Source organism: Oryctolagus cuniculus, chromosome 17 (assembly GCF_964237555.1).
Source record: "Oryctolagus cuniculus chromosome 17, mOryCun1.1, whole genome shotgun sequence".
In the NCBI taxonomy this organism is placed as follows: Eukaryota; Metazoa; Chordata; class Mammalia; order Lagomorpha; family Leporidae; genus Oryctolagus; species Oryctolagus cuniculus.
Genome location: NC_091448.1, coordinates 4,024,916 through 4,037,845, shown reverse-complemented (window position 1 = coordinate 4,037,845; position 12,930 = coordinate 4,024,916). Strand labels below are relative to the sequence as shown.

The following is a 12,930-nucleotide window of genomic DNA, read 5'->3' as shown; positions in this document are numbered from 1 at the left end:
CTGTTTCATCGCTGAGCATAGCTGTGGCTTTGGCCTTGACCGCCAGGGGTGACGGTTCTGCCCGACTTGCTGGCAGGTGGGGGCACCCAGTGGCAACCCAAGCCGGCCAGCCGGCCAAATGTCCCGCCACCATTTCTCAGTCCTCTGCACTGAGCCAGGTCAGCACGCCCTTGCCCAGTGCGAATGCGTTAGCTCGGTGGTACAGCACATTAATCCGCCAGCACCATTTATCACCGTCTTCGCACTCGCAGGGAGCCAGGCGATGAGATAATGGAGCCCGGGACAGGTGGATTTGGATGAGAAGCAGCAGGGAGGCTTGGGCCGTGAGTCACTGCCAGTGAGAAATGCTCCCAGCCGGCAGGCTGGCCAGCGAGCCAGTGTGTGCGTCGGGGGGGTCCCGGGGCTGGCTGGCCGGGGCCAGGGCCGGAGGCGGGAGAAGAAAGGGGGCAGAATCCCCCTCGGGGTCGGCGGTGCCATTCCACCGGTTTTCCCAGCTCGGAGGGCTTCCCAGCATGCAGCTGTCAGGTGCAGCTTTGCTCCGAGCGAACTGCTCCCAGCTCTGCAGCTGCAAACAGCCTGGGGGTGTGGGGAGAGCACGGGGATGCGCAGAGACAGGAAGCCCACAAGTTTTGGGGCTGCCAGGAGCCTGGGGCACTGGCACCCTGGCTCGCAGGATCTGAGGCTGGAATCCAGGCCCGCGCAGGTGCCCTCGACCTGGTGCTAGGCCCGGGCGCCGACACCCGCTTATGCTCCCGTCAGTAAGAGAGGAGAGGAGTCGAAGGAGTTTTTGACCCACATGAGACGCAAGATGGGTGACCGGCCAAGCGCTGGGCGGGTGGGGAGTAGCTGGTGCTGGGGCCCAGAGGAACGGCGCGGGCAGAGCCCCAGCGTCGACCCCTGCGCACGGCGGAAGCGAAGGGGTCTCTGCGCTCTGCAGAGCTTAAGCAGCCGGGGTCCCAGGGGCCGGGCCAGGACCCGGCATCGCCTACGGGGAGGGGAGGGGCCAGGGCCGCCCCCCGCCGCTCGCAGGGCGGGCGCAGAGCCGGGCCGCGGCCGCAAGGTGGCGCCGGCGCGCCGGGGAAGCGCGGCCGCCGCTCCCGGGCCGCCCCAGCGCCGCGCCGCGCCGCCTCCGAGGGAACAATGCGGCGCCTGCGGGCGTAGCGCAGCGCGGGGCCGGGCGCCGGACACCCGAGCGCGGGCAGCTGGGCCGGCGGGCGAGCGGGCGGGCGGGCGGGCGCGGGGCGCCTCGCGCAGGGCCATGGGCGCGGCGCAGCGCGGGGCCGGGGGCTGGCGCGGCCCGCAGGCGCTGGGGGCCGGGGCGCGGGCCCGGGGCCGCCTCTAGCCGGCACCGGGGATGCGGGCGCCGTCCGCGGGGAGCCCGTCTGCGCGCCGCGGCGCCGTCCCGCCCAGCGAGCGAGCCCGAGCAGGCAGACGCGCGGCCGGCGGTCTGGGGGCGCGCCGCCTCCCGGCCCCCAAAATGTGAGCTCCGGGAGGGAGGAGACGCAGAGACGGCCGGGCCGGGCGCCCTCGCCGCCCTCCGGCAGCCGCGCCGCCCCCTTCCCCGCCGCCCAGGCCGCGCCACCCGCGGGCGGCGGGCTGAGCCGCGAGGCCACCGCGCCCGCGCCCCTCGGCCCGCAGCGGGTTCGCGGCCCGGACGCGCCAGGAGCCTGGCCCAGGACGGCGCGTCCGGCCTCGCCCGCGGCTTCTCGGCCGGACAAGTTCGAACCATGATCGCGGTCAACCCCGATGGGAAGATAATGGTCAGGAGATGCCTGGTCACCCTGAGACCCTTTCGGTAAAGTTCGCTCGGGGTGGCGCGGGGGAGGGGCGGGCTGGCGCGTCCCGGCCGCGGAGGGGGCTGCGAGGGCCGCGGGGGCTCGCATCCGCCGGGGCTGGGGCTTCGGGGGCGGCGGGAGGGGTGTGTAATTATGGAGAGGGACCGGGCGTGGAGTGGGGCTGGGGGCAGAGCGCGCTCGGCCTGTGGCGCGGCCTGGGAGGTGCCCCAGCCCGCGTCCCCGCCCCGTCCCTCGGGTCCTTCCTCGCGGTCCCAGCCCGGACGGCCCCAGCCCGGCGGCGAAGTTGGTGCGCGCGCCCAGACGGCGCCCCCTCCGTCCCGCCCGTGGTCCCTGAAATCGGCCCGCCCACCCCGTCCCCGTCCTGGGCGCTCCCAGAGGGTCGCCCGCCCACCCGAAGAGAGGGCCCCAGACTTTGGGGTGAGGACCCCCCTCCCGCCGGGGATTCGCCCCCGGACCCTGGGAGAGGCGGGGGCTTCGGCGGGACTGTGGGGGGCTGGGGTGGAAGCTAGGACGACCCCCGCCCCCGCCTGGCGACACGCACGTCGGGGCACCCCGGGCGAGGCCAGGCTGGGGAGTGGGCGTGGAGGGCGCTGAGGGTGTGGCGGGGGTGGTGGGAGGCTGGATTCGTGCCGCGGCCACAGGTGGGGTCCAGGTGGGAGCCCACCAGGGCAGTAGCAGGTGGCCAAGACGCCCGAGGCTTGGCTGAGGGAGGGGCCAGACCGGGCCCTGATCCCTTAAATACCCCGTCTCCGGGTTTCGGGATGGGGTGGGGAGACCGTGGGGGCGCCCCCTCCTATATTGGGGGGAGTGAGGACAGTGAGGCAGACAGCCTCTGGGGACAGCAGGTGTTTGGCTGGCCAGGAGCTGGGGGTTCCTAAGGGTAGGGCCTCAGGCGGGCGACTGGGGCTGTTGGGAGACCCCTGCCTCTGGTGCCCCTGGGAAGCAGGGTGGGAACGGACCTTACTCCTCCAGGGAAATCCCGGACAGCTGAGAGTGTCCTCACCCCCTCTCCCACCCCGGGTGGCTCCCGCCCAGCAAAGCTCATTCCCATCGCAGTGGTGCTGGCCAGGACCCCAGCACCACGGACAGCGCTCGCCCTCCTGTGCTCTGGGTGCCTGTCTGAACTCAGGGGTCCCTGGGGGAGTTCCCCCAGGGTCTTCATGTCCCCTTTAGATGTTGGGGAGGGGGCTCTGATCACATCACTCAAAGGCAGGCTGGGGACCCTGATGCCCGTGCTGTGCTGGTCCCTCCCGGCAGGCTGCCTGTGGGTGGATGTGTGGATGGGAGAGACCATTGCAACTCAGATCCACTGTAAGCGCCCCAGCTGCTTTGGGGGCCTGGACCCCGGGGCTGGGGTCTGGCAGAGAGAGATGCAGAGAAAGTGAGTTGGAAGCTTCAGGCTCTGGGCTGAAGGTGTAGACACCTTTGTCACCGTAGCCAGTCCAGGTGTCGTTCCTTGTCCTCAGGCTTGGGGGACCAATGGCTGATTTCTCCTGGGTGTGTGACCTCCCTCTCCTGAGCCCAGCCTGGCCCGGGGTCTGAGCCCCACCACCCGGCTTGGGGAATTCGGTGAGGGACGCGTGTGCCCTCCCCAGAGACGCGCGTCTCCCGCACTCCGGTTCTGCACTCCGGTTGCCAACAGCTTCCTTGAAGTACAGGCTGGGAGAATTGTTGTGCCTTTTATTTTCTTCTGCAATTATGTATTTTCTTTAATGGACCAAATTTTAATTAAATACTGCTCTGCCAGCCTCAAATAATGAAGATTAAAATGCATAAAGCAAGTGTTGCATAAAGATACGGACAAGCGTGGGGTCTGGGGATGCAGGGGGTGGGGGGCTGGGAGTCTCCGGCAGGACCTGTGAGGCTCCTGGGCAGCCCGGCTCCACAGCAGATGGGGTCCCTCGCCCTGGTCTGGGTGGGGGCTTCCCTTTCAGCTCAGCAGGCTCACCAAGTCCTCTCTGTGGGTCAGTGTCCCGGAACAGGTGCCACCTCTGGCCCTCCCCACGGATCCTGTTTGGGGCTCAGGCTCTGGTCCTGCAGCAGCAGGGGCAGCCTGCACCACACTTGGGGGGGGGCGCTCTGTGCTTTGTCCCCTGCTGTCCTCCCGGCACTGCCCCAGGGCCTTGCAGCCTGGTGGACAACCAATAACTCGTATTATAATAGGGAAGGAACAGATGAGGTCACGCCTTGGCAGCCACCTCCCGAGATCCAGCGGGGCAGACGCACACCCGTGTGACGCCCTGTTCGCTGACCAGCTGGTGTGTGCTGCCTGGTGGACATGTGCGGGGGCCGTGTGGCCCTGCCCTGGCGAGCTTAGCATCTGGGCGTGGTGGGCAGCACACAGCGGAGGACATCTCCCCACAGGCCTGTGTCTGGTGCGGCATCCAGGCCTGGCTGGTTGCACTGAGGCTGGCCCGGGAGACCGATGGGTTGGGCCCAGTTCCTCGCTCTCTGGCTGGCCTTGAGCCCTGCTGTGTGCATCCGTACCTGTGGCCCTCAGGCTTCCGACTGCATGAGAATCCTTGGAGCACCTGCTGCAGCAGATTGTCTGTGGGGCAGAGGCTCCAGTCTGGGGATGAAATTTCCCAGCCAAGCGTCCAGATGAGCATACTTCTCCCTCACCGTCTTCTGTGGGCTGTGGGCTAGTTTCTTTCCCCCCTTCCTTTCCATTTATTTATTTGAAAGAGAGAGAGGGGGGACAAACAGAGAGAGAGAGAGAGAGGGAGGGAGAGAGAGAGAGAGGGAGAGAGATCTTCCGTCTTCACTCCCCAAATGTCTACAATGGCTGTGTCTGGGCCAGGCTGAAGCCAGGAGCTTCTTCCAGGTCTCTCTCGTGGGTGCACTTGGGCCATCCTCTCTGCTTTCCCAGGCCCTAGCAGGGAGCTGGGTCAAAGTGGAGCAGTTGGGACTTGAACCAGTGCCTCTGTGGGATGCTGGCATCACAGGTGGTGGCTTAACCCGCTGCACCAGAGCGCCGGTGCCCAGGGCCGGTTGCTGGCAGCCAACTGTCTTCATCCGAGGGGTGGGAGCCCCCGGGCCTTGGAGATCCTCTCCTTTCGTTCTTGCTTCCTTCGCGATTCGCTCGGCCTGGAGCGCTCCCGGCGCTTTACGCAGGGGGAGCCGGGGGAGCCCCGTGTCGCCGGCCTGCCTGACCCGCTCCATCCCTCTCCGCAGGCTTTTCGTCCTGGGCATCGGCTTCTTCACGCTCTGCTTCCTGATGACGTCTCTGGGGGGCCAGTTCTCGGCTCGGCGCCTGGGGGACGCGCCCCTCACCATCCGCACGGAAGGTATGGCGGGGGTGCCGAGGGGGTGCGGGTGTAGGTGGGAGGAATGGGAGGGGCCCCTGTCCCAGGCCTCCTGGCCACCTTGTTGGTGGATGTGTGCACAGAGCGGGACCTGGCAGCCTGCTGTGGCCCTGGGCCTGGCTGTGTGTTCAGACTTCCTGTGGCCCGGGTTCCTGGGGTCTCCCAGGCACCAGAGGAGGCTCCCGGTGGCTTCTTTAGCTGGGTGTCCCCCTCCCCCTCCCCCTCTCCCTCTCCCTCATAGTCTGGGGGTCTCAGACTATGACACCTGTGCCCTGAGACTCTCCTAACAGTGCCTGTGGCCCAGGCTTGGCCACGGTGAGGTCAGGCCTGGGCCCGGGTTCGTGTGCCTTGTTGATTTCTGAGCTCCCAGGACACAGGTGTGTCCTGGCCCTCGCCCGCGGGACCCTTGCAGGGCTGTGGAATTAGGGGTTCAGAGCACGGGGCCCTGGGACTAGCCAGGCCTGGGCTTGCATCTTGGTTCCCCAGCTGTCAGCCGCGTGCTGCACCTGCAGGGGAGGGGCGCGTCGGCCGCTGGTGCTGGATCGCTGGGCTCCCACGTGGCACAGCGCGACGCACCGGGAGGCCTCCCAAAGCCAGGCGCTGGCTCCTGTGCTGCTCACGTGGGATGCAGGGCAGTGCAGGGGCCGCTGTGTCCTGGGGGCTCGTTGGTCTCTGCTGGGAAGGGGGCTCCTGGGACACTCAGGGGGCTGTGGGGCTCCCCCGCCCCTCTGCGGAGGAGTCTTTTTGAGGTCCACCCCTTCAACTCTCAGGGCTCGGCTGTGCGGCTTCCCTGTCCCCGACACCCCAGGGGGGTGGGTGGTCAGCCAGGCTGGGTGCCTGGGGAGGCGCTCACTAGGCCATCTGGTGCCCGTCGTCAGATTCGTTCCTCTGGGTAGCACACATCCTCACGCTGGCACAAGCTCCCCGAAGACGCCTGGCGCTATTAGTCACTCAAGGCCGAGTGGAAGGTAATTTATGCCGTCTCTGGCTCCTGAGCCCCCGTCTTCCCGGCTGGCGAGTGGGGGTAAACCTGCCGCCCTCCCGGGCTGTCGTGAGGCTGTGTGGAGGCGACACCTGGGAGGCTTGGTGGAGGTGTGGCTCTCTGCAGGGGCACGCAGAGAAGCGAACTGGGGGCAGAGGGCCAAGGTGGTGCTGGATTTTTTTTTTTTATTTGACAGTAGAGTTATAGACAGTGAGAGAGGGAGACAGAGAGAAAGGTCTTCCTTCCGTTGGTTCACTCCCCAAATAGCTGCTACAGCCGGCGCTGCGCTGATCCGAAGCCAGGAACCAGGTGCTTCCTCTTGGTCTCCCAGGCAGGTGCAGGGCCCAAGCACTTGGGCCATCCACCACTGCCCTCCCGGGCCACAGCAGAGAGCTGGACTGGAAGAGGAGCAACTGGGACTAGAACCCGGTGCCCATATGGGATGCCGGTACCGCAGGCAGAGGATTTACCAAGTGAGCCATGGCCCTGGCCCTGCATTTTTTTTTTTAAAGATTTATTTATTTGAGAGACAGAGTTAGAGAGAGAGAGACAGAGCCATCTTCCATCTGCTGGTTCATCCCCAAATGGCTGCAATGGCCAGGCGGGGCCGGGATGAAGCCAGGAGTCTCCCACGTGGGTGCAGGGGCTCATGCACTTGAGCCATCCCCTGCTGCTTTCCCGGGCACATCAGCAGGCAGCCGGATCGAAAGTGGAGCAGCCAGGACTCAACCTGGCTCCCGTATGGGTTGCCGGCATCGCAGGCCACGGCTTTACCTGCTGTGCCACAGCGCCGGCCCCGTGGTCTTGACTTCTAATGGCATAGAAGGGCTCTGACTGTTTTCCCGGCTCCATGAGAACGGGATTGCTTTGTGCGTGGCTTTCACTTCCCGGTAGCGACTCAGCATCTTGCCGCGTGTGGTTTCCATTGCCATGTGGTCTTCCACTGTGCGAGCACTCGGCACCGTTTGGGGCTTTTGTGAATGGAGCCACCCTGAGCGTTTCCGCGCAGTCTCCGAGTGAGCATGTGGGCGCTCCTGGCAGGTGGGCGTAGGCGTGGGGTCGCTCAGCCTCCTGCCTGTTGCACCTTGGCTCAGACCAGTTGATCCGAGTTGAAGTCTCTTCACGTTTTCCGGGCCGCCGGACTGGGAGCTGAGTGCCTGGAATACAGAGCTGGCATCTGGGAGAGGGATTCGAGCCAGGAGAGCAGAGACTGAACCCCAGTTCTCGTGGCCCCCCGTGACGTTTTCATGCTGTGGGTCGAGCTAGTTTGCTTGGAGAGCCCCCAGGCAGGCACTTGGGGCTGGAAAGGGTCTTGCACGGCAGGTTTAACACCCAGATCCGGGGGCCGGCGCTGTGGTGCAGCAGGTTAAAGCCCCAGCCTGCAGTGCCGACATCCCCTATGGGCACTGGTTCGAGTCCTGGCTGCTTCGCTTCCCATCCACCACCCTGCTAACGTGCCTGGGAAAGCAGTGGAGGATGACCTAAGTGCTTGGGCCCCTGCACCACGTGGGAGACCTGGAGGAAGTTCCTAAAAAAAATAAATAAATAACCAGGTCTGGCAAGAGAAACACCCCCCGCCCCGTCCCCGGATACCACATTCCCCCCACCCCCCGCCATGCAGAAACCCAAGGAGATGCTGCCGGTCAGCCGGGCAGAGCCTGTGGGATGGAGGGCGGCTGAGCAGGGCCGACCGAGGCTGGCCCGTGGCTTGGCTGAGTCACCCCGAGGAGGCACCGGGAGCCGCGGGCAGGGCTGGCTTGCAGGCAGTGCAGGTTCTGTGCGGTCCGAGCAGCCCCGCAACAGAACCAGAGCAGCACACCCGCTGAGGCGCCCGCGTGGTCGGCACGGCAGTCCCAGCCCGCAGCGGAGAGCCGGTCTCTCCGTGCCTGTGGGAGGAGGGTTTGCTGTGGAGGGAGAGCCGGGGCCTGGCACCGCCTGGAGGCCCGGGCTGTCCTCCGTGGCAGTGTGCACTTCCGGATACAGCGTGCTGGCTGGGGATGAGGGCAGTGGAGCGCTCACTCTGTATTCCGCACACTCGCCTGGAGGCTGCGCTGCGGGACAACTCCCTGCTGCGCCTGGGCCTGGCCTCGGGCGGGGGTTTTGTTGTCTAAAGATGTATGTATTTATTTGAAAGTCAGAGTCACAGAGAGGGGGAGAGGGAGAGAGATCTTCCGTCCGCTGGTTCACTCCCCAGATGGCCACATCGGCTAGGGCTGGGCCAGGCTGAAGCCAGGAGCCAGGAGCTTCATCTGGGTCTCCCATGTGGGTGCAGGGGCCCAAACACCTGGGCCGTCCTCCGCTGCCTTCCCGGGTGCATTAGCAGGGAGCTGGATTGGCAGTGGGGCAGCCGGGACTTGAACCAGCGCCCACGGAAAGCCGGCTGTGCCCGAGTGCCGGCCCCTGAGCGAGGGTTTTGGCTGCTCCCTGCCAGGCCCTCTCCCCGCCTCCTGCCCTCAGCCTTCTCTCCCCTGAGATGCATCTGAGGCCCCTGCCCCACGTGGCTGCCGTCCCTGGAGTGTATGGGGCTGTTCCCTGTTTTGTCTTAAAGAAGCAGTGTGGGGTCTGTCTCTGGGTGGCCGGCCGGCGGGTGTCCTTGGTGCTCTGTGTGGCTGGCCTGAGCGCCCCCGGGGCCTGGCCCTGGGGAAGCCCCTGGCTCCATGGCTGGCTGTGGCCTGGCCCTTGCATGGGGGGGGGGTAATTGTGGCGCTCTTGTCCCAGCGGCTGGCAGGTCCCGGGCTTAGGAGAGGCCTCTTCCGGCGCCCCAGGGCCGGGCCCGCGTGCAGGGCTCCGCTGGGCTCTGTGCTGGCGCTGTGCAGACGGCTCCTTGTTTCTCCAGCCTTGCCCATCTGGGGAGGTGGGGGCTTCTTCCGTTTCTGGGAGCCAGGGGTGAAAGGTCGGGGTGGGGACTAGAAGGGGGGTGGGCGGGGGAGGCTGGGAGTGGCAGGGAGAGACAGAGACGGCGTCCGGGCAGGCGGTGGGGCCCTCACTGATGCCAGCGCCTCCCTGTGTGCGGGTGAGGATCCACTTGTGTCTCTCAGCGCCTGGTGTCCCTTATTTGTGTGGAAATATGGCGGAGCATGTGTTAGCTCTGAGGTCTATGGCTGGGGCCTCACGTTAAGTGCATTTCAGCTTAGCGGACGCCAGCCTGGTGGCTGGGGAGCCACGTCGCCTGCCTGGCAGAGGGTCCCGGGCCCGGCGGTGGCACCGAGGCCGCGAGTCCCGGCGGGTGGGCCGTCCTGCCTCCCTGCTGGGCGCCCACCCCCGCCTTGTCCTTACCCACCCCACCCCGGGCAGAAAACGGGCTCTGGGCACCCGAGCTTCGGGGGAAAGTGGGGCGGCCATCGCCCCAAGCCTCGAGGCCTTCTGCAGCCACGGGTGCTGGGGAGGGGTCTTGCTGTCTTGGTCCTGTCTGCTGGTGTCCACAGCCACGGGGAGGGTGGGATCCGGGCTCTGGGGTCGCTCCTGTTGGCCTGACCCCTTCGTGGTGGGCGATGCAGAGTCCCCCAAGTGGCTCCACCGTTCCTGGGGGGGAGGGGCTCATGCCCCCGGGCCACCTCCTGCTCTGACATCCTGCATCGTCCCTCTCACTCCCACCCTGTCTCCTCCACACTGACCTGGAGGAAGGGGCCGCTGTCCTCCTTCAGCCCCCCACCCAGAGCGAGGGTCCTGGGGTGGGGGCTTACCGCTGCCCAGCCCCTCGTCACCCCACTGTGGAGCGCCCCCCGCCCCGGTCCTGCACCCCCTGGATCTCCGCGAGCCCCGCACTGTCCCTGCTGGAGCTTTCTCCATGTGTGCTCCGGCCTCTGACTCTGCTCTGCCCTCCCCGCCCCGGGGGTTTGCTCCCTGCCTCCGGGGGGGCTCTGCTGCCGGCACGGCTCCTTCCTTCCCTGTCACCTGGGCTCCAGAGCCACTGGGGAAGAGGCAGGGGCAGCAGGCGGGGCGGGGCCCTCCGAGCCCTGGAGTCCGGCCCCTCGTTTATGCGAAGGGAACTGGGGCCAAGGGAACGAAGGCGACCGGGGCCTGCCCCATAGCTGGCCAGCGGCAGAGCGAGCCTGGGGTCCTGGCTTCCCAGCTGCCCCTCCGGCCTGCCCCAGGCCCCCACGGCCTCTGCTGGGCCCACCTGCTCTGGTGTTGCTGTAGCCCAGGCAGGACCCTGAAGTTACGGCTCCCCAGCTACCTGGCAGCGTGGGAGCGGGCTGGGCTGTGGGTAGGGGTCTGCCATGATGAGGTCCCCCCGGGCAGGACACAGGCATCGAGGACGGGCAGAGGAAGCTCGGGCTGGGAGATGGAGGCTGGGGGTTGGGGCAGGCAGGGAGCCAGGCCCCAGGCGTCGCAGGGAACACAGCGGCTCCCCAGAAACTGGGGCACGGGCGCGGCAGCGCTGGGGTGCTGTCTCTGCAGGAACCGGCTGCTGAGCAGGTGCGGGGGAGTCAGGCCCGAGAGCCCGGGCCAGCTCAGCAGCCTTGATTCCAGGGGGTCCCCACCGGGGCCGCCCCAGCTGAGCCAGGAGCCGCGGCCCACCTGGGCTGCCCCCGGAGGCCAGGGCAGCTGTGCAGGCCCAGCAGGTGCCCACAAGACGGGCGGTGCCCCTGGGCTGTGCAGGTGTCGAGTTTGGGTGACAGGCTTGGGCAGGGCGCTCGGGGGAGAGAGAATTGTAAGCACGGACCCTCGCCCCCAACAGGCGAGTCTGAGGCCGAGGGAGCTGTTTCTGTCTTGGTGTCTGATCAGCCGATGGACTGGCCGGGTGTGTGAGTGGGCCGGGGCAGAGTGGAAGGAGTTTTAGAAACTGGTCCCGTTTTTGGAGAGGGGGAGGTGGGAGGACCCTTGCTGCTTCCGCTGTTGGGGGTGCAGAGGGCGGATCCCGGGCTGTGCGTGCCCACCTCCCACAGCCAACACCACCCGGCTGGCCCCTCCCTCCTCTTCTCAGCTCCCTCCTTCCTCGGAGCCAGGGGCCTGGCCAGTGTCCAGCTGGCCTCTCCCAGACTGTGAGGAACTCCGGGCCTCCTTTTGGGCAGGCTCAGTGGCCAGGGGGCAGGAGCCCAGCCTGGCGGGGACACACTGGGTGGCAGGGGGCCGGGGACAGGCGGGCAGCAGTGTCTGAGCCAGGAGCAGAGGAGCCCAGCCACGCCTGGCCCTCCCCTTGGTGCCCCCCCCCCACCTCTGTTCTCCAAGCCCAGCCACACACACCTGCTCCTGCCCAGCCTGGTCCTGTGTCGGGCCGCCGGTGGGACCCTGAGCTGGGGACACAGAGGCCTAAGGCGGCGTGATGACTTCTTCCTGTCCCGCTGTCCGTGTGTCCCTCCCCGCGTCCAGCACTGCCTGTCCCTGTGTGCCGCCGGGGTGTTCTGGCTCCTGCTCTGAGAGGCAGGTGCTCTTGGCGCCTGCGCCCTCCCGCACCGACGGTCCCTAGGCCTGCAGCCGACGGTCCCTAGGCCTGCAGCCGCCAGCGCCCATTCTTCCTTGCCTGGGAGCTCCCTTTAGCCAGCCGGTGGCAAGCAGAAAGTGCTGGAACACGTCCGTCCCCCGGAACAGCCGCACCCAGCTGGTGCGTGATTGACACGCCCTGGTCCGGAAGGTTCTGTCTGGAGCCCTGTGCTGGGGACGCTGGACTCCTGCCCCCCGCGGGGCCCTCCCTGTCGCCCTGCAGATGCGAGGACTGCTGAGGCCCAAGGTCCATGTCCAGGGGCCCATTTCACAGTCCACGAAACTGAGGCCCAAGGGGCAGGGATGAGCCTGGCACGGCAGAGCTGGGAGCAGCCCCACTCCCCCCGAGGGGCGTCCTGCCTTGCGGGGTGACGGCTGGGGGCCCAGTCCCCTGACCCCTGCGGAAGGTGGCAGTGGGCCGGCCGGGGACCCGTGGCCCAGGCTGCTCAGCCCACGCCGGGGGCGCCCTTGCTCTGCCCGCAGTGATGGGGGGACCCGAGTCCCGAGGCGTCCTCCGCAAGATGAGCGACCTGCCTGGAGCTGATGGTGAAACGCATGGACGCGCTGGCCAGGCTGGAGAACGGCAGCGAGCCGCACCGGGGCGTCGGCCACGGGCGCTGGGCCGCAGACAGGTGAGGGGGACAGGTGGGGGACAGGTGGGGACAGGTGGGGGGACAGGTGGGGGGACAGGTGGGGGACAGGTGGGGGGACAGGTGGGGGCACAGGTGGGGGAACAGGTAGGGGACAGGTGGGGGGACAGGTGGGGGACAGGTGGGGGACAGGTGAGGGGGACAGGTGAGGGGACAGATGGGACAGGTTGAGGGGGCTGACAGATGAGGGGGCACAGGTGAGGGAACAGGTGAGGGGACAGGTGGGGGCACAGGTGGGGGGGCACAGGTGAGGTGGACAGGTGAGGGGACAGGTGGGGGCACAGGTGGGGGGCACAGGTGAGGGCACAGGTGAGGGGACAGGTGGGGGCACAGGTGGGCACAGGTGAGGGCACAGGTGGGGGCACAGGTGGGGGCACAGGTGGGGGAAGGTGGGGCACAGGTGAGGGGACAGGTGGGGGGCACAGGTGGGGGGACAGGTGGGGGACAGGTGGGGGCACAGGTGGGGGGCACAGGTGGGGCACAGGTGAGGGGACAGGTTGGGCACAGGTGGGGACACAGGTGGGGGCACAGTGAGGGGACAGGTTGGGGCACAGGTGGGGGGCACAGGTGGGGGACAGGTGGGGGGCACAGGTGGGGACACAGGTTGGGGCACAGGTGGGGGGCACAGGTGGGGGCACAGGTGGGGCACAGGTGAGGGGACAGGTTGGGCACAGGTGGGGGCACAGGTGGGAGCACAGGTGGGGGCACAGGTGGGGACAGGTGAGGGGGACAGGTGGGGGACAGGTGAGGGGACAGGTTGGGCACAGGTGGGG

General features: G+C 67.5%; 1 protein-coding gene across 1 annotated transcript in view; it reads left to right on the top strand.

Annotated features, from left to right (window-relative positions):
• The first annotated feature begins 1,275 nt into the window (after positions 1–1,275).
• Positions 1,276–12,930, top strand: part of MGAT5B (alpha-1,6-mannosylglycoprotein 6-beta-N-acetylglucosaminyltransferase B) — a 64,568-nt gene continuing 52,913 nt past the window's right edge. Inside the window, 4 exon segments of the mRNA XM_070060246.1 lie at positions 1,276–1,795; positions 4,971–5,083; positions 11,991–12,040; positions 12,042–12,139. Coding sequence (XP_069916347.1) covers positions 1,728–1,795; positions 4,971–5,083; positions 11,991–12,040; positions 12,042–12,139 — 329 coding nt within the window. The 5' untranslated portion in view covers positions 1,276–1,727.